The sequence below is a fragment of the Populus trichocarpa genome, chromosome 9 (genome assembly GCF_000002775.5).
Source record: "Populus trichocarpa isolate Nisqually-1 chromosome 9, P.trichocarpa_v4.1, whole genome shotgun sequence".
NCBI classification, from domain to species: Eukaryota; Viridiplantae; Streptophyta; class Magnoliopsida; order Malpighiales; family Salicaceae; genus Populus; species Populus trichocarpa.
In genome coordinates this window covers 11,671,558-11,693,272 of record NC_037293.2, presented here as the reverse complement: position 1 = coordinate 11,693,272, position 21,715 = coordinate 11,671,558, and the positions used below count along the sequence as shown (strand labels likewise).

At 33.2% G+C, this 21,715-nt stretch overlaps 3 protein-coding genes across 3 annotated transcripts; all 3 read left to right on the top strand.

Annotated features, from left to right (window-relative positions):
- Positions 1-4,739: 4,739 nt before the first annotated feature.
- LOC7478626 (18.1 kDa class I heat shock protein) lies at positions 4,740-5,562 on the top strand. The gene has a single exon (XM_002312862.4). It carries the CDS (start codon positions 4,903-4,905, stop codon positions 5,380-5,382), a length of 480 nt encoding a protein of 159 aa, XP_002312898.2. The 5' UTR covers positions 4,740-4,902; the 3' UTR covers positions 5,383-5,562.
- A 1,306-nt stretch (positions 5,563-6,868) lies between these two features.
- On the top strand, positions 6,869-7,764 carry LOC18102191 (18.1 kDa class I heat shock protein). Its single transcript, XM_024608111.2, has one exon. The coding sequence runs from the start codon at positions 7,131-7,133 to the stop codon at positions 7,611-7,613; it is 483 nt and encodes a 160-aa protein (XP_024463879.2). The 5' UTR covers positions 6,869-7,130; the 3' UTR covers positions 7,614-7,764.
- A 1,006-nt stretch (positions 7,765-8,770) lies between these two features.
- LOC7474938 (uncharacterized) lies at positions 8,771-14,239 on the top strand. The gene is made up of 19 exons (XM_024608050.2): positions 8,771-9,120; positions 9,195-9,232; positions 9,325-9,347; positions 9,437-9,543; positions 9,627-9,678; positions 9,875-9,959; positions 10,634-10,724; positions 11,284-11,322; positions 11,461-11,528; positions 11,610-11,672; positions 11,802-11,857; positions 11,938-12,011; positions 12,273-12,365; positions 12,460-12,561; positions 12,752-12,832; positions 13,041-13,132; positions 13,265-13,280; positions 13,579-13,689; positions 13,783-14,239. The coding sequence occupies exons 1-19, from the start codon at positions 9,007-9,009 to the stop codon at positions 13,882-13,884; spliced, it is 1,407 nt and encodes a 468-aa protein (XP_024463818.1). The 5' UTR covers positions 8,771-9,006; the 3' UTR covers positions 13,885-14,239.
- Positions 14,240-21,715: the final 7,476 nt, after the last annotated feature.

The window sequence follows — 21,715 nt, the reverse complement described above, 5'->3', positions numbered from 1 at the left end:
AGGGTTGGCAAATCTTCACCCTCTCTTGGACAGCAAATGCAGCTTGAAATCTGGAAAAGTACAATAAATGCATTGCATGGCCTATTGACCCACTAGTCAGTAATTTCTTTGCTCCAACTCTCAGCAAAATTGTCCAGTCTCCGTTGTCTTAACCTTTTTGCTTTTGCACATGAATGGGGTCCTTGATGGTTTAGTGCCATCTATTATTTCTTGAAATTTGAAATTTCAAGTGTGATCTTGGTTTTTTTTTCCATGGACATGATCATCACATATGACAGGCCTTTTGTTCTCTTTCTTTTTGATGTGTGTGGAATAATTCTTGAGGGAGAGCACTTTTGTTTTAGCACTACTCCTGTCTGAAATTTAAGCATACAATTGTTTTTGCTGAACTTTTCTCCATGTCCTCCCATGTGCTCCTTCCTTAATCCTTGGTCGTCATAAATGGATGCCATATATATCCCTACTTAATTATCTTTAAGGAATCTTTATTCAAGCCTTTCACAGCAAGGGGAAGTTGTAAGGTTGCTATCATTAAGATCATTTCATGATTTTGAACATTTTAGTTAAGATCATTTCATGATTTTCACAGAAAGGGGAAGTTGTTATAAGGTTACTATCATTAAGATCATTTCATGATTTTGGACATTTTAGTTTACACGCACCTTGCAAAAGCATGTTAACCATTGCCCCACGATTTATAACTAGCCTGATTTCATTTAAAATTTGGAGAAGCTTCAGTTTAGTCCCTGATCTATTACTCCTTTATCATTTGAATCCTAAACCTTTTGATTCTTTTCATAAAAAAATCTACCAAGATCTTCTCCAAAACATAACCGATATAAGATAATGTTATCTCTCTATACATCCAAGACGTTCAAACTTAAAATAAGCTTTAATATGTCTTGAGGGAAAGTTATATAACACTGGCAAAAGAGAACTTTCAAGGGGAAATGGCTCCACATGTTTTATATTTTAAGAGTTTCATAGATCTGTTCTTATACGTTATCTAACCCATCATCCTGTCATGTTTTCTTCACCGTCAGAACTAACAAAAATACATCACCTGACATGTATATATATATAATCAAGTTCTAATTTTACATATCCAAGATATCCTTCACATATAGAGATAGAGATAAGAGAAGAGGATTTGAGATCTAATTAGGGTTCGATAAACTGAAATTTAATATAAAATTATAGTGTGTTGATTGTGTTTGGGATGAAATTGATGAAACTAAAAGGTTTATAACTCAATTGATAATGGAATAATATGTCAATGGCTAAATCATGGTTTCCTTTAAAATTATGTCCATGGCATTTGGCCAATATGTGACACTGTCAATTCAAAAGGATTTGTTTAGATTCTCAGATTAGCAATGATCTACAAGCTTTTCGTTATTATTTTTTTTTTACATAATTAATGGCATCTCGGCTTTAGAGAAATATTAGCATATCCACACAAGAGATAGAGTGGTCTTGACGTGTTGTTTCAAATCTGAACATTGATGGGTAGTTTTCTTCCTTTTTGGTTGGAGTTGCCGGTTAAACCACAGACATTGGACACTACGAACCAGTAATCTTCTTTAATTATTGAGTAAGCATGCCCACATGACTCCATCAAGATCTTGACCACCTCTGTTTACAATGTCATTAGCTAGCTTAATAGCCAATATAGAAAGCAAGAAAAAAAAAAGTAAATCAAGTTTAACTGAAAGTTCCTCGTAGATTTGGCTCCAATGTCATTGACAGAAAATGCCGGACATTTCCCACCTTCATTTCTAGCTTAATCTGGTAAGTTGATCGTGATTAATTACTGTCATCACCTTTTTGTCGTAAATTATTTGACATCATCCTAACAACAAGCTCAATAGTTTCTGGTTAATTAACTGATCAAATCTTGAACAGGGTGGTGAACTCCTTAGTTAATCTTGAACACCTTACTGTTAAACTCAAATTAACGAGGCCATTGGCATGGCTTAGAAGTGATGCCAGTAGAAAAATTAGTCTGCAAAATAATTCTGCTGTGAAATACTCCATGGAGGGCCTCTGATGACACAAAGATACAAAAAAAATTTATATCATGTACCAAAATTCGTGGGACCGAAAAACAGTTTGATTGGTGACTATACAATAGATTGAGGAAGCTTATCACCATGTCACTGGTTCAATTGATGGGTTATTGGCCGGCTAGATTTTCTTTGTTCGGTTCTGAAAGGATGTTTGATGGGTTATAATTTTTGTAACAATACTATGCTTATACGTACGTAGGGATTAATCAAAAATCAAATTGAAGAAATTCCTCAAATCTTCTTGAAAAACCAAAACTGGATTGAACGGCTATGCTCAAACTTCTATTGTAAACAATTTAAAATTAAAAGTTTGTTTGGAGTGTAATAAGATTTTATTTTTTAAAGTGATTTTTACTTGAAAATATATTAAAATAAATTTTTTTATGTATTTTAAAAATAATTTTTGATATAATCAATACATCAAAATAATCTAAAAATACCAAAAAATATTAATTTAAAGCAAAAAAATCAAATTTTTTAAAACATAAAACACAAACATATTCTAAAAATTTGATAGATTTGGTAGCAGATTCATTGGTTTTTTTAAAAAAATTTATTCAACTCGCTTGTTCGGCTATTGCACTTGCCTACTTGTATCCTGCAAATTTCTTTTGTAAGAACAATATATATTAAAAAAACGATGATACATTGAGGGAAAACTTAAAAATGTTTGCCAACAAAAGTAATTAAATATAAACGTTTCATTTCACCAGAAAACGGAACTAAATCTCATAATTTCTTCTTAATTATCCTTAATATTGTATCTAAATCAATTATAGTCTAAAAAACTTGTTGCAGTAGGTTGACCCAAAAAACTTACAATTCACTTAATTAGATATGTTTGTTTCAAGCTAAATAAAAAAAAGAAAATGAACAATGAATTTTGGTTGACCCAACCTAGTTGAATCGTAATTCGATCAAATTATATTTAAATTTATCTAGATTAATTTCAAGATTTTTAAAAAATAAAATAATATCATTATAATAAAAATAATGATCCAATGATCTTTATTTTTTAAAAAATAACCCTTAGATCAGCGGTAACAAAAAAAAAAAAAAAAAAAAAAAACCAATACTCACAGGTAAAAAACCAATACACCGGAGATGCTAGAGGGGACTTTTACTTGTATTTTGATCATGACTATCAATTATTTACTCTAGAGGTGATGGCATCTATTTTATTTTCTTTTCCGATTCTAGGTTTATGAATTCACCCTGTGGCTTTTTTTACCCTACCGACAGAAAGAGCAAATCCCCCCTCGTGCAGGGAATAATTGTTGAGTATACGTCTTCCTGTTTGTACGACCCCAACGTTAACAAGAGTTGTTGGTATTAGACAAGGTTAAAAAAAAAGGCTCCACATCCTATTGAGTGCGGTTGCCTGCTGCTCCATTTAGGACTGGGACAGTAGGTTTTAGGACATGGAGTTAAGGACAACTTGAATAAGGACACTCTTGAAGCCCTCGGTACGTTTGGGTCCTAAAAGAACAGGCAAATGTGCCGAGAAAAATGCAATTTTGGTGTCCCTTCCTTCCGGGTTATTTTATTACATTAAGTCAACATGCAATGATATGTTTTATTCTTCTAAATCTTTAATTCAAATCTTAGGATAGCATCTGGGTTATTTTAATACATTAAGTCGATATAAATGATGTGTCATAGAATCATTTAAAAAAAATTAATTTTAACTGATCTGATAATACTTTTCATCATCGAATAAAAAAACAAAAACATAGTTAGCCGATGTCAAAATAAATTTGTTTATTTCCCTTCAATTAATTGAACCTGGACGGGCCCCAGTACTCTTACTTGGACTCTGTGATCTGTGTTTTCAGGCCCTCGGCTTGGATTTATGATAAAAATAAAAGAATACTAGCACCGGCCCAGATGTCATGCGCCATCGTTCTGGCGTATTTGTCCAGGCAAGTAAATCCCTTCTTCCTCCCAGTTTTTATAGTTGCTATTATGTTCTGGCGTATCTTATGCTTTCATCTCTGTCTTTCATGTGTCACGTATCAATTTGAACTGAAAATCACGAACACAACTTAATTTATTTGTTTAAATTATTTTTTAAAGTGTTTTTTGTTTTAAAATATATTAAAATATTAAAAATACATTAAAAACAAACACAAAAACAATACAAAAAACACAAAAAAATTAATTTAAAACAAAAACAAATTAAAAAATTCTCAAAATCACAATTTAAACACAATTCCGAACACCACTACCTATAGCTTCATGTTTCTTTATAACACGACTTCCAAGTAGTATATTTTGTAGTTTCCTGCTCACTTCGAAGTTTGAACTTTGAACTTCAATATAGAGTATACTTGAAATGTCGGAAGAAGACACTTATAACTGCTTAGGAAAATTTCCCGATTTTTTTTGGCTCTGAGTCGTGTGAGTTTCTCGGCCATGTTGACTTGGACCTCACTATTTCATGACTACCTTGGGCCATCAATTGGGTCCTTACGGAACAATATATATGATTAGCAGACCCGAAAAATAGAAAAAACAAAGGCTTTCGGCCCATTAATAAGTCAGACCCAATTGAATACCAAATCCACACATTTCAATTCACAGCCGAGAGGATTCTGGAATTTACGAGAAAGTTCGTCAATCTTCTAATTTTTATCTGATGTTTTTGGTTGTCCTTAAGAATCTTCCTTCATCGGCGTACAGCTCGATCGTCCAGAACAAACCAGATGCCTCCTTTACTTCTTATAAATACCCGACTTGTTCCGTGACTGTCTCTCACACATAAGAATCAAGAACTAGAAGAAGCAATCAAAATATTAGCAGCAACCCAGCAGATATTAATTCTCTGAAAAAGATGATGGCAATGGTTCCAAGCTTCTTTAACAATCGACGAGGCAGTAGCATTTTGGACCCATTCTCTGCTTTTGACATTTGGGATCCACTCAAGGACTTCCCTTTCACTTCCTCTAATTCCCTCATCTCTCGTGAAAATTCAGCTTCTGTTAACACCCGCATTGATTGGAAAGAGACCCCAGAAGCCCATGTCTTCAAGGCTGATCTTCCAGGGCTTAAGAAGGAGGAGGTGAAGGTTGAGATTGAAGATGACAGAGTCCTCCAGATTAGCGGAGAGAGGAGTGTGGAGAAGGAAGACAAGAACGACACATGGCATCGTGTAGAGCGTAGGAGTGGCAAGTTCTCGAGGAGGTTTAGGCTGCCTGAGAATGCCAAGGTGGATCAAGTTAAGGCTTCAATGGAGAATGGGGTTCTTACTGTCACTGTGCCTAAGGAGGAAGTCAAGAAACCTGAAGTCAAGGCAATTGAAATCTTTGGTTGAAGGAGACAGATGCCTATTGGTTAATATCCCCTGTTTGTAAGAATTATGGTTCCTTTGTGTGTTTGTTTTTCTCAAGTAGTTGGAAGTTCTGGTCTCCCTGTTAACATGCACAAAAGTGCTCAGTGTATTACATAACACATCAATTTTGCAAATAAAATTTTTCATCCCACTCTCTCTTTCCTTCCTGATGTGTTTCTTTCTTTTCTTTTTCATGTTCACTCTTTCACTTCCGTGGAGCATACTTGTTAACCCAATCTGGTCTAACAGCTTAATCGTACAAATTTAAGACTCGAAACTCTAGCTTAATTGAATTTTAATTGATTTAGTTTAGGTGTTGATATAGTGCAATTCATGATTTTAGTGATTTGATTCAAATTTGAACAAAGCCTTTTCCTGGATTAATCCTCGGATAGATTTGACAATTTTCCTCTTTGGAATGTCTATTTTTGTTTTTATGATGTAAAATTGGTAATTCCAAACAAGAATGAAATATATTTCAAACGGATATATTCAACATAACGAGACCAAGTTCGAAGCCAATCAACAAAAATACAGATTTGTTTTTATTGTTTGTAGAAAGTAAAACAGATGGACGCTTCATCATACTCACAGTTTGCATACAGGTTGAAGCCCACCAGAAAATATTGAATTAATGCAGATTTTACCAGTTAACAATGGAGAGCCAAACACCACTTATTAGAAGAGCCTGCTCCCCCCTGCGCGCCACCATTTCCGTCTCCCCCTCCTCTTAAATCTGGAGTTTTCACCTTAAAGAACGCAGACAGTGAGAAGGATCTTTCTTGACGTTCTCAAGTTATTCTTACAAATTTGTGATCACATCCACTAGAAAATTTATATCTCCACCCATGCGATGTCATTGTTAATCATGGAAAATCCTCTTCTGGGTTTCCACTACCAACTCATCGGGATGGTAGAGATAAATGACATACCCAATATTTTCATGGTTATAATTCCTTGACAAGCAGGCTTACGTCTTGTAAATGGGAGCTTACGGAAATGAAAGACCATCTTCATCTCCAATTTCCTATTTTGCAAATACCAGATTACCAAAACGCTTTCACACGTCCATGACAGCATTTAATGGAAGAAAACGTTGATATTATGTTTTCAAAATAATCATCAAACTTAAATGATTTTTTTAAGCTTGAAGATTTGAATTATAATCTTAAATAAAATGAAGTGGGAAAAATATATGATGAATAGTTTTAAAAAGTTATTTATCAATAATCACAACTAATCATAAAAAATAACAATAACTAAAATCGAATCATCAACAACTTTGTTAGATTCAATTTTTTGAATCTAAATTGACTTTATGCTAATCAGTTAATTCTATTTTTTTTAATAAAAAAAACTCAATTAATGTCAAGTAGATTACAGGGGCCTATAAGCAAAATAGGAGACATAGGTTTGAGCCCATTGGAAGTTCAAAACCCTATCGAACAAGTCCATAAATTTCAATCCACAGCCGAAAAGATGAAGAATTTACTAGAAAGCTCATCAAACTTCCAGTTCTTAATCCGACGTTGGACCCAGAATGTTCCACAATCAGTTCTCACTCCATTGTCCAGAACAAACCAGATTCCTCCTTTACGTCTTATAAATATACCAAACTTGTCTCATCGTTCTCACACCATCAAGAAAAATTTGAGAAGAAGAGGCAATCAAGAGTTCCACAGCTAGTAATCAAACCAAAAGATTGTATCCGACAAAGAAAGAAGAGAGAGATGGCGTTGATTCCAAGCTTCTTTGACAACCAACGAGGCAACAACATCTTCGATCCGTTCTCATCATTAGACATCTGGGATCCATTCAAGGACTTAACCCCTTTCATTTCCTCTTCAAACTCTCTCTTTTCTCGTGAAAATCCAGCTTTTGTTAACACCCGTATTGATTGGAAAGAGACCCCAGAAGCCCATGTCTTCCAGGCAGATCTTCCGGGGCTTAAAAAGGAGGAGGTAAAGGTAGAAATTGAAGATGACAGAGTGCTCCAGATTAGCGGACAGAGGAACGTGGAGAAGGAAGACAAGAACGACACATGGCATCGTGTGGAGCGTAGCAGTGGCAAGTTCTTGAGGAGGTTTAGGCTGCCTGAGAATGCCAGGATGGACCAAATTAAGGCTTGTATGGAGAATGGGGTTCTTACTGTCACTGTGCCTAAGGAGGAAGTCAAGAAACCTGATGTCAAGACTGTTGAAATCTCTGAATGAGATAATCAATCCTTACTTGTAACATCTGAATGTGTTGTCCTTTATAAACTATACTAGGAATCTTGGTCTCCCTGTTAGCATTCACATGCCTTCAGTGTATTGCGATGTAAGATTACAGTTTTGTTAATCAAATTTCCTGTTTTCCTTGTGATTTTCTGAACTTTGAGATTATTGTTTTATATGATTAACACATGATCTGGATACATTGACAGCAATAACACGAACTCCTGTTTAATATGACAAATTCATCAGCCAAAAGGGTAATTACTGCAGAAGAAGAATTTGTTTAAAAATGTGGATTAAATCAACTTGGAGAACCAGCTGGGAACAAAAGAAGTGCCAATTTCATTATAAATAATTTGAATCAAGCTTGTGTCTTATTGCTGAACAATAAAATGTTAATAATAAGACAAATCAAATTTATATTTTTGAATTATAAATATTTTCAGATGATAAACTCAGAAGAAAGTGTCATAAAAGTTCTACCATGTTTTCCTCATGTCCCTTGAAAAAACAAAAAACTTAAACTTGTCCTTTTCTTGTTTTACTTTTTAATAAAGTAAGAGGGTGGTCATAATTGTTGTAAAAATTATTTTTTAAAGTATATTTTATTGAGAAATATATTAAAATAATATTTTATTTTTATTTTTTTAAAATGATTTTTAATATTAGCATATTATGTAAAAATATTTAAAAAAATTAATTTAAAATAATTTTTTTAATAAAAAATAAGTTACATCGCGGCCACCTTAAACAGGGTATAAATTGGATATGTCTTGTACTTCAAAAAGTGAAGAAAATTCACCAATTTTACCTTCTTTTATATATATATATGGTCCAAATTAGACGATTCTCTGTCTTGTACCTACCACTGACATCTAGTATACCAGCCCATATGCTGCTAACTATTATAGTTTATAAATCCCCTGAGCAGCACCTCATAAATACCAAGATTTTTTCTTAAAAAATAAAATAAAATCATTTTAATAAAAAAATATTGATCTTGATTCACTCATTAATCCACCAAGTAAACTCACAGCATAATAACCTGAGTTTTTTTTTTGAAGTCAGATGCCGGGCTTGTTCCGGCAACTATACAGAATACACCAGCCACCAGGCCGGATTTCATTACAAGTGTAGCAAAGGGCCCAAAATGTCACTAGCAAGGCAGCTACGGCCTACTACCCAACAAATCCTTTCTCTTGGAGTATAAACAAAACCTCCTCCTTTTTTTTTAAACCCTCGTAAGCAAGCGAACTCTCCATTAAATTCCCATCTGTATCAGACTGTCAGGGTATTAAATTAAATTCTGCAGGGCTTCATCTCTTTAGGCTTTACATTCCAAAAAAGTTAAAAAATTAAAAAAATCCACCACTTATTTCTACTGAAGAAAATGGGGGCTTATAGCAACGAAGAACTCCCACTGCCTCCAGTTTCCGATTTTTCAAATACCCGACTATCCAAACACGTTCACGATAATGTCCACGGCAACATTTACCTCGATCCGGTACCCTTACTCCCTTTATCTCTCTGTAATTATTATTTTTTTCATTTTTTAAATTTTTTTTCCTTGGACTGCAGCTCTCTTTAAAGTTCATTGATACAGAGCAGTTTCAAAGGTTTTGCTTTTTATTTTTTTTGTTTTTTCATATATAATTTCTTTCCTGAATTATGCAATTTCACGTAATGCTTGTCTATTTATTTGTTACAGGCTGCGGGACCTGAAACAACTTGGTGAGTTCTGTGTTCTTTTCCTGAAAAATAACTTTCTTATTTAATTATTTTTTAATTATGAAAATTAGTTACGGTTTCCGGTGTCTCAGGTGCTGCGCATATGGTTTATCCTGGGGCTGTGCATACCAGGTTCGAACATTCTCTCGGCGTGTATTGGCTTGCTGGTGAAGCTGTTCAAATGCTCAAAAAGTACCAGGTAATAGAGTCATACACCTACCTAGCACCTATCCTCTTAATTGCAGCGTTTTTATTTTTCATATTTGCTACTGATGATTGCAGGGTCTGGAGCTAGGTATTGATAATTTTGATATTCAGACGGTGAAACTTGCAGGTAGTTCAACATGTTATATATAGCGTTGTTGCCCCGGAGATAGATTTATTTTCATATCTTCGTCTTCCCAACCAAACATGTTTCTATCCTGTTTCTTTTGTTATAGGACACTAACCAAATGCAAGGCAAGTGCCTCTCTTTAATGTTAGCTGGTGTTAAGGTTTTTTGTTTTGTAATTTTTTCATTCAATTTGTAGGACTTCTACATGATGTGGGTCACGGTCCCTTCAGTCACTTGTTTCAATCCGAGTTTCTCCCTCTGGTTATGAATGGCACGGAATGGTACATTTTACATCTTAGAAAGCGTGTGTGTGTGTGTGTGTGTTGTGATTATACAAATCAATTGTTGGATGGATGCCTTAGAATTAGAAGCCTAAATTTGAGGAGTTAATTTTTGAGAAACGACCTCCATTCCAGAAATCTATCTATATAGGTGCAAGACTAAATCAATCCAATGAGTTAATTTGAAGGTACTAACATTAAACATTTAACTCTCCCTCATGAATGTTCTTCACATTGTTTTTATTTTCCTCATATTATAATTCTAATAAAATTGGATGTATTGAATGGTCACGTTTTATTTACCATAAATCCCTTTAATCTTCTTATGAAAATGACGTTGCAAAAACTCCTAAGAGATATATAGCTAAACCAGTCCACTTGAGTTTTTTTTTTCCTAATCAATAACTCTACTGCCTTTTAAGCTTTATCCAACCACTATATGTTAAATACTGAACCTATACTCCAAAAATAACAAATCTGAATGGGTCTTTAGGTCTTTTGCTTGCTTTTCTTTGTGTGAATTTGTTCTCATGAATCTTAGTGTTTAAAATATTGTTTCTTAATAGATAAAAAGGTAACAAAGCTTGAATGTGTTTGCTTCTTCTTCTTCTTTTCTTATATATTATTTCAAAAATCGTTTCAATATCTGTTTATGACATTGTTATACTTACCAGGTCGCATGAGCAAATGTCAACAAAAATGGTTGATCATATTGTTGATAAGCACCATATAGACGTTGACTCTGAAATGATGAGAAAAGTTAAGGTAATTTGATATTTTTTGGAAATTCTAATTCACATTATCTTTTGTGAATACGTTACTAGCATTCACATGCAAGCTACAGGTTCAATGAATCATGTGAAGTAAAATCAAAAGACAAGGTGTGGATTGACTTTTTGAAAGAAACAATGGATCTTATAAAGGGTTTTTCGCTCTCTAATTGATGCTTCAACAGTAATTTGAGCCATATATACTGTATATCATATTATTCTAATCTCTTAACATGCATGGAAGCTCCTCTAGGTATTTCTAGATCACATGCATGGAAGCTATGCCCACAGTTCAAATTATAATATGCGTGTAAGGTCATGCTACACTAATTTATAGGCTCGTATGTGCACCTGTGATGATAGTTTGGGCCTTCCATTTTTTCTCATCTAGACATCCATCTTGTAATCTGATCCTTATATGCTCTCATTACATTTCCTTTTCATTTTGATAAAGTAACGTGGTTCATGGATTTTGTAGGATGAAAAACAAAAAAACTTTCGGAGTTTTTTTCTTTTTGTCATGATTTTTATATATACTTTGCATTTATTTACAGGAGATGATACTAGCTAGCTCAGGATCAGCACCAAAAAATGTAAGGTCTTTTTTCTAGGTGCTCCATCATGTTGCAATATATTGATAAAATGGGGGTGAAAGAAACTTGTTGAAACATATTGTTTTTTTATCATCTTAGTTTTATTTTCAACATTTATGGGTTTGCTTTGATGTGCAGGATGCAGGTGAGAAGCGCTTTTTGTATGATATTGTTGCGAATGGTCGAAATGGAGTTGATGTGGACAAGTGAGTGAAGTTTAGGGATTTTCCATTGCTAAATTATGTGCTACATTTCTTCTTTTGATTGATGATACTGTTGATATACAGGTTTGATTATATTGTCCGTGACAGCCGAGCCTGCGGTCTGGGATGCAGTTTTGAGTTTCAGAGGTTTTTGTTAATATCCCTAAGTCAGTTTTTGTTTTCTGCAGCTGGTGCATTAATACAATTTATTACCTAGCAAAGCATTAGTAATATTTTGGAATAGTTTTCCAGTGCTATATGCTCTTCATTTTGTAGGTTGATGCAGACAATGCGAGTTATGGGTGATGAGATTTGTTATCGCGCCAAGGAGTGTTAGTATCTTCTATCCATCCATGAAGAAATTTAATTATGGTCTTTATTGTCATTTTCATAATTTTGGGTATTTTGGCAGATCTCACTGTCCATAAGTTGTTTGCTACTCGCGCGGATCTTTACCGTACAGTTTATGTTCACCCAAAAGTAAAGGTATAAACTAGGATTGGTTATTGTCTTCTATGGTGGCACATCCCTTCTAATCTCAAAAATAAAATAAAATAAAATAAAGAACACAAAAGTGTAGTATTCTTCAGCTGCTTCTGTCATGTTGACATGTTTTCCCTGTGACATTTCTTTCCTTCTTTTTCTTTACCTGTCAAGTTATTATTTTTTTATCTTTTGTTCTATTGCTCATTTTCCTCACTTGATTTGAAGATCAAAGCGGCTATTATGATGTTGATGCTATTGCAGGCTATAGAGCTGATGATTGTAGATGCCTTGGTGGAAGCAAATGATTATCTGCAAATTTCATCTTTCATTGAAGATCCTTCAGAATACTGGAAGGTAATGAAAGCTGTTTTCTATAAGAAGCTGGGGTGAATAGTTTTATTTCCTATTATAAGATAATGCTGTGCTTTGCTTGTTATCGAGAATGCAGTTAGATGATTCAATAATCAAAACTATTGAGACAGCTCCTAACCAAGAACTAAGGGAATCCAGGAATTTGATCCGACGCATACGCACGAGAAATCTTTACCAGGTAGTGAATTTTTGCTGTTTTGCACTTTCTTTAAATAATATAATTTGCCTTTATTTTGTATGTTAATTGTATTGAAGGAAGCATAGTAATTCATGTATTTGCATGTGATGCTAGCATGCTTTTTACACTACGGTTTCAGATACGGTGTGTGGGTGGTGAAGTTTAAGCAATTCCCTTTTCCTTGTGGCAGTTTTGCAATGAGTATGCTGTTCCAAGGGACAAGATAGAAAATTTCAAAGACGTCACTGCACAGGATATTGTTTGTTCCCAGGTTTTGCACACTTTCATTTTATGCTTTGAGAATTGAGGTCATCGCACAAACATTTCCATACAAAATGGGAGTGTGCTTGCTACTGCTTCTTCTTTTCCCCATTTTTCGTGTGTGTGTGTGTGTGTTTGCAGGGTTGGGTATGTCAAATTTCACTTTCTTGTGTGTGCCGAGCACAACTTCTACTATATAAGCTATTTTTTTGTGGCAGAAAAATGGCGGGGTGCTACTGAAGGAGGAGGATGTTGCTGTAAGCAATGTGAGGATTGATTTGACTCGTGGAAGGCATAATCCTCTTGAAAGGTACTTGACAAAGTACAAGGGAAACTATTTTATATTTGAACATGGCATCACTTTTTTGTTGTAATTTTGGGTTGAACAGTAAATTCTACTAATTTTTGTTTCTCTTTGTTTGGTACTTGTAATCTTCTCCAGAATCAGTTTTTTCAAGGTAATCTAATCTACTTTGTTAACCTCAATTGTCATGCACTCTAGTTTTAGTTTAGTCGGATGTTATCTGGTCCCTAAAATGACTATTTGACTTTTGTTCACGATTCTGCTTAGTTGATGGCATTTTCACACTGTTATCATAGTTGCAGGAGTTTCTATAATCTAAAAGTAATGAATTGGATGAACTTTTAGGAGAGGATCAGAGTGGAACTCAACATTATTATATGCTCAAGCCAGAACCCATATAATATTCAATTTCTTACACATGGTTTTATTTCTTTTTCTTCTCTCCTGTTTAGGATTATGAGAGTGAAGAAAAATTTTCCATACCAGATGATCGCATCAGTCACCTGCTGCCTACATGCTTTCAAGATATGATAGTCAGGGTCTACGCCAAAAAGCCTGAACTGGTTTGAGATCCAAATGACACAGTAGTTTGATTGCAAATGGATGCCTAACCATGTCTTCCAGTAACATTTCTTTTTCTGAACATCATGTAACAGGTAGGAGCAATCTCTGAGGCTTTTGAAAACTTCCAGCTAAACAAGTATGGGATTAAGGCGCAAGTACATGCAACTCCAGAGAAGAAGAAACGACGAATGTAAGGTTTAACGAAGTGTTGATTGTCTGTCCATTCTATCTAGCAAGGAAAAATGAATGTAAGATGATTTTTGTTTTTGAAAATTTTGAGGGAACATAATATACCTGGTTAATAGCGGAAAGCAGTGTAGATCCAGGTATCCCTGTACCCGCATGATCTTCATGAGATTGAGCTGGTGTTCTTGTCATCATTGCGAATGTAGGAGGGATTCGAGAGACGAAGCATGATGAGAGGTGAATTGCATCTTTCATTGAACGTCTTGAACATTCACACTGCTTTCTCAAAGTGATTTAAAGATGCATTTAATTAAAAGTTTGAACCTTGAGCATTTCCAAGAAATGATGAAAGCAAATTAGAAATATTGTTATTGGGTCTGATATAGCCCACCTCCATCTGGGTTGGTCTGGTGGAGGTAGAAGAAACCATGGGTTATTGTCATTTCCTTTCCTTTATTATAGCATGCAGCCTGCAACCATTTTTGTGAACGTGGAAAATTCTTTATCGTTATCCTAGCAAATTTGAGGCCCGTTATCACACACAGTATTACTTACAAAAATTAAATTCAGTTTTATAGCAATCATTTATGATTATGTTTAATCTTTTTATTAATAGATATTATAATACAATTCTAAATCTGAATTAATTAAGTAGACATATAAAATAGTTAAAAGAGTAATGATCTTTTTCTTTCTTTATTTTTTTTAAAAGAAAGATTTTGGGTATCAATAATTGAACACTACCCATGCACCAAAGTTACATGAGGGTCTGCAAGGCTCGGGTCAACTTAATTTTTTATCTTAAACAAATGGGTCAAAACTAGTTTGTTTTGTAAAAAAACGTCAACATAATTTTGTTCTTAAACAAATGGGTCCAAATTAGTTTGTTCTGTAAAAAAAGTCGACAGATTAATTGACTGGGTTTTATCGGTTTAATTTAGGTTTTTTACTAGGTCATCTGATTACTATTTTTTTGCTTTCTCTGTTTTTTCTTGTTATAATAATGTACTCTATTACTTATTTAATTATACAAATTAGATGATATCAAGGTGGTTTCATATTTTTAGGTCCAATATTTTATGTAACTTTTAATACATTCAGTTTGAAGATCTAATCTAATTTCAAACTTGGATCCATCACTGTTTAATTAAAACTCAAGTTCCAACAGTAGATGAATATATAAATCCAAGTTTTGGTTTAAAATATGCCAAGGTTTAAATTTTGATGTACATGTTTTACATGGTGTATGAAATGAATTCTTTATTGTAATTTGATTCACATATGAACTCACAAGACGTAAACGCATTTCAAATCTAAGGTTTGCTACCACTCTCAAATCTTGTATTAGCCCACTAACTTTCATTGATATTCAGAGGAATTCCTGAACGAGTGTATCCATTCAGTAAAGGAGTTTGCAGAAATTTATACAGATTTTTGTTGTGCTCGAAGCAGCTTATACAGTTTGGAAACATTACCCGCAGCTTATAAATAAAAATCCCAGTAGAGTTGAACCACGCAAATTTGCCAAAATATGTTTCACTTCATATATATATATATATATATATATATATATATATATATATATATATATATATATATATATAGCTTTTGTTTGAGGAACAAACCCACGGAAAGAAACTAGTTGTAGAATCTATAACATTCATCGTATTTTTTTGTGGCAAAGATTATAGTGAATATGTACCCAAAATTACCTGAGAAACTTTTCTTCTGTGACCTGTGTATCATGGAGCGAATTGGAAACCAAACACATAAGACAGCTAGCCATGCATGACTATTAGATAAAAACGCAATTCAGAGAGGGTTTTAACCATCTTGACTTGCCTCTAAACAATTACACACCACAATCTACAACCCAAAAAAATGGAACAGCCTGCATTGTAAAATATTGGGGGGCTTTCCATCACTAGCAATTTTCAAGCACCTTTATTAAGGGTCATCAGAAAAGCCATGACAAAATCAAAAGCTGCCCTTACCACAGGAGTCAAACATGAGCAAGTGAAGATCCCTTCCCGCCCTGTTCACCTCCTATGCCTCCCTTTAAATCTAGAGTTCTGACCTTGAAAAACTCAAGCTTTGAGCAGGACTCTTCATCGCTAACTTATACCATATCGCCGACTACAGCATCAATTTTTTCAGCCATGACATCTGCCATAACATGTTTGGTCTGCCGTGTCTTTAATACTAAAACGTTTATCGGCTAGTGACTAAACCTACTACAGCCCAAATGATTTTTAAATGTACATATTCTGCCTTTGACCTTTGAGTTCTCTTTCGTAGAAGCAACTTTGCCTCACCATAAACAATCCAAAAACACACAAAAATTTTAATTTAAAACTACAAATAATTCATAAATTTTTAAAAGTTTGGTTTGACCGTAACACCAAACAAGTATCAAATTTAATATTGTGTTAATTACAAACCAATTAAATTGCATCTTCCATTGAGTTGGAACTTCCAGAATAGGCAATAAAATTATTAGAATGTCATATGAGGTAATAATTATTCAATTATTCTGTACTCAGTTTATATATACTCTATTTATAATGTCAATAAAGACGTATTCAGATTGAGAAGTTCGAAAGAAATTACAACAAGCTGTTAATAAAATAAAATAAATAGAATATCTTCATTTCATTGCATTTATCTAGTTGTAGTAGTACTGGGCAACCTACTGAACATGTTTCCTCAGCTAAATTCTTCAACCTTTCCTTTGTGTCCCGAGTTAACTGCAAAATCAAGCTCTCCCATAACCTAATTAAAATGTAGCTGCTACGTACGCGGTTTCGGCTGGCCTTCCTTGATAGCTAGGCAAGATATTGCCATGGAAGTGGGTGTTGTTGAAGTTGACTTCTGCCGAGTCATGACTCATATTTCTTAATCAATACCAAATGGGTGAGCTAATGAACCTTCCATAGCGTGCACAACTACCTTAGCATTGCTAGTCAGCATAATGCATGGTTTCTTTATAAGAAAGGAAAGTTTTGTTCCTTCTATTTTTTTCCCCTAAAACATTGACGAAAATTCCTTATATATATATAAAGCTGCCCTGCCACAAAAACTGGAAAATTCTTGATACCACGAGGATGCAGTGAAGACCGAGTATGTTCAAATAAAAAAAAAAAAACACAAGGGATCATCAAAACCATTTGCGAGGGCCGTCTTAAAGGGGTGTATATTTAAAATCATTTTGAAATGAGATTTAGTTTCGATTAACGTTTATATAAAATTTAGTTTTTATTAAAATTCATATAAATTAATTTGAAGATGTCCTTAGCTTTTGAGGGGGGGGGGGGGGAAAGCTTGGTGTGTTGAGTGTTGATGGTTATTATGTACTTAAAATAAAAATGATCCGAGCTTGTACTGCCATAACCCAGATTAAGAAGGTATTTGGCATTGCTCAGTCCAACTATTTTTTTGAAAATTCTTAAATTATTATTTTTTTGATTTTTAGATATATACTGATATTAAAATAAATTTTAAAAAGAATAAAATGTTATTTTAATTTATTCTCAAATAAAAAATATTTTAAAAATAACATTTACTATATTTTCAAACCGACACTACATTATGACATACGGATCTCTTACGGCAAAGCTCACAATCAAGCAGGAATGCTGGAATAACGGGTTTTAAGATTTTAGTCCATTTGCTGGGTTTACTTTTATTTCGGCTTTGTTTCGGCTCTTGGGCAGCCTCCTAGTGCCAAGTTTTGTAAGAAAATGACATTAATAATCTTTAATGACATTTTAATTATTATCAAACAATATTTAACGTTTAATTTTTAGTGTAAAGGAATGAATATGAACAAAGCCCTATTTAAGTGGGTCTTAATCGGACTAGGCATACCCAAAATCATAAAAAATCTGAACTATAATAAGAAAATAAATTTACTTACCAATTAATTGAACTCCAAGAATACGTTTAAATCTATCAACATTTGAATAAACGCTCTCAAATTTCCAAGACATTAACATTGTTAAAAACATTATGATACTTGTGTAATGGAAAAGTAGGCTTGATGTGAATTTATTTTATATATTTGTACCATAAAATAATTGGCTAGGTATATGTGTTCTACTTTTGTAAACCTTAGATTCAAATTTCAAGAAGGTGAGGTTGGATTTAAAAATTGAGGAAGTTACCTTCATCGTCTGGCTATAAAATGATGACAATTACACTTGAATATATGTTATTATATAGTAATTAATATTACTAGTGACATTTCAAAAACAAAATCATGTTAGTTAGATTATTTAAATTCCATTTGAAATTATATATATATAAAATCCATTTAGCAAGCACATGTATAACTAGCATATGAAACAATTAGGTTAGAGAAGAAAGATTTTAACATTTGTACTTGAAAATTATCTCAAAAATGAATTTATTTTATATTTTTATTTCTTATATAAAATCAAACATATCTATGTTTTTTCTATTTTAAAACATTAAATAAACACAACCTATATATAATAAAGGACAAAACCGTTCAATAAAAAAAAGGGAAAAACACTCCAAGCACCGATTATATGTTTTTATGTCTAAATGTTTCGGAAAATCATTTAAATCAAGAACTACCCAATTTTTGCATGTTCATGATCAAGAATTCAAACAACAGGAAAAAGAGTACCATACCAGACTTTTTTTCAGAGCCATATGTGGGCATTAATTAATAAACAATTCATCAATTCATATATAGCGTTTAGAAGATGTTCTTTAACCTATAAATCTTATATTATCCTTCGGTTGTTTTTTAAAATGAATTTTATTTCTAATATATTAAAATAATTTTTTTAAAAAAAATATTTTAATATCAACATATTAAAATAATTTAAATATATTAAAAATTTTAATTTAAAACAAAAAATAAATAAAACAAATTCAATTTTTTTCAAAAATATTTTCTCACCTTACTTTAAATAACTTTGTCCGTATCATTGATAGCGAAAAGATAGGGGGGGAAATCTAGGACTCGTGGCTCAAATTATTATCATGGAATTCATTGATTTATCATGAGTTACATCATCGAGGACATGAAAGTTGGTACACATTTTTCACGTAGGGCATGGATATTTGGTAGTGTGAAAGGAAGTTCATTTTCTTTTTTTTACATTGCATTATTCCTTTTCCACAAGCCTAACTCCCTCCTTTTTTTTTTTTAGTTTTTTTTTAATTTAACGTGGGTGTCCGGACCAGCTTGCGCGTACCTCGACTAATCCCACGGGCCCTGAAATTAACGACCATATAAGCCTCCAGTGATCATCATATGAGCAACGACTCGAACCTGAAACTACAGAGAAAACAAACATTTTAATCTCAAATTTTTATCAATAGACCACCACCTAACTCCCTACTTTGCTTTTATAATTAATGAAGTTCGAACCTTGAAAAGAATTGGTGATGCCAAAGAAGCTGATTTGATGGCCTTCTCTCTAGGGTAGAGGGTAGAGGGTAGAGGGTAGAGACCACAATGCTTACGTCTACGATAATAACATCTTCTTCTTCTTCTTCTTTCCGTAATATGGAAGAAAAGAATTTCTTTATTTCCTTTGTATTATTCCTTTCTCGCATGCCTAACTCCCTACTTTTGAAAGAGGATGGTTCCTGTATACTTTATTCTAGTTGATTAATGAATTGGTGTGTTTATTAGTGTTATAATTAATTAAAACCTCATTTAACCGGCTCGTTTTTTAATATAAGATCCAGGTGATAGAATTTTAATTTTTATTTAAAATAATATTGTTTTAAATAAAAAATCAAAAGAAATGAAACTATATTTTTTTAGAAAAAATAATAATTAAATTTATCCTAGTTTTGATTGGATTAATATTCAAGTTACTTGAATTTGAATTTGATTTTGAAATCATGTGTAAATGGCCCAAATTGAAAGCTAGCTTATTTCAGTGCTGATTGAAAACGTGGGCTAAATGATATTTATAAAAAAAAAATTAAAATTTTATTTAAAATTATTATAATATATTAATATCAAAAATAATTTTAAAAACAATTACATGTTGGCACAATGTTGTGGACGGCAGCCTAATGAATACTTCTGGACGTCTACAGAAGCTATTGCTAATGGGCTGCGGGTTATGTCCTTGGATGGATGGTAACTTCTAATCTCATAGTATTGGCTGCGAGACCTAGAATCTATGATTATTTATACTCTGGATCGATGTACCTAAAATCTATCATATTGAACAAGTCGGGTCAATCTATATTTTTTAATTTAAATTAAAACCTCTATGAATTCCCCTCTTTGAACGTTCGGTCCCATGGCCAGACTAGCTTATCTAGGGTTGCTCGTTGGTTATTTGAGCAAACCGCTGTGGTTTCTTCCAGTCTATTGATTCCTGGTTTTGGTGTGCCCGGGAATATGTGATGACATGTACAGTTTTAATGTCCATATATAGAGATATTCTTACAATTGTGATGTCATCCAAAATAAGAGTAATCTTGCTCGTAGCGAATATAAAATCTCTCTAATCAATCCTAAAGTCCCATCACCAACACAAAAGGGAAGATAAATTCCCCTGTATTAGTTTTGCAATGATCTAAAAATTAATTTTGATTTTTTTTATTCAAAAGAGATATTATTAACAAAGAATCTAATTCATAAATCCAACATGTTCTTATGTTATTTTATTTTATATGAATGTGATGTGAAACTGTTACCGGGAATTAAAAAGGAATAAACCCATAAAGATATATAGTGGTCAAATATTCAAAGTAAAAAAAAAAAAAGAAATACATCGTCGTCGTCATCAAGGAAGAGGGGGGAACGACAAGAAGACAGCCAAACTCTAACGTGAGATTTTCCAATAGCAAAGACGCAAGGCTTCCAACACATTGACCACAAAATAATGAGAATCAAGGAATGGAACCATGCATGCCTCCAATATCAACGAAAGATCCAATTCCAAGAAACCAAAGATGAACCACTCATGGTTTTAGAAAACCTTGAATAAATAGCGCATGCAGGGACATGAACAAACCATCATTAGCAGCTGCAAGATAGTAGCTTCCGGTGTAGCTCAACTGATCAAGTTCTGAATTTGTTCCCTAGAGATTATTAGTTCGAATGCCACAAATTTCAGAGACATTAAAAGGTTACCTAGTCGTTAATTTCAGGATCCCGAAAGATTAGTTGATGTGCGCACGTAATTAGCTAATCTGGACAATACTCATGGTTAAAAAAAATAAGATCGAATCCCAAAAATATACTTGAGTCACCATATACAAGACATGCATTGTTCTCATCTTAATCAATCAAAAATTAAGAATCAACAACCCAAGGGCGGAGGCATGTCAAAGACTTGGGTGGGCTCTAGCCCAGGTCAAGATTTTATCAATATTTTTTGACTAGTTTCATGTAAAAAAAAATCGTAATTCTCGATTGAGGTATAAAAAAATTCTAAAAATTTGCGGGAAGCCTTCTAATATGATGCTTTAGCTTGGTTTAAAATTTCAGAAGTTTTGGAGAAATTCAGAAATTTGATAAAAAAAAAATCACAATTTGGCCAGTTTTACGTTATTGGGTGCAATTTTCAATCCAATCATCAGGTTGAGCTGAAATTTTACGAGAAATCTTAAAATATATTGAATAAAATCTGGTTAAAATTTTAGGATGAACAGCGTATGGTAGTGCTAACAAAAAAAAAGATTGTCAAATAAAAGCAAAACGACTCATTAAGGGTTAAAATGGTTATTTGCTATTAAAAAATAAAATAAATCAATTCTTTCTTTCTTTTATATGTTGCCGACTGGGTAGAAGCAGAATAGGAAAAGAAAGAAAAGAAAAGGCGAGAGAGAAAGAGA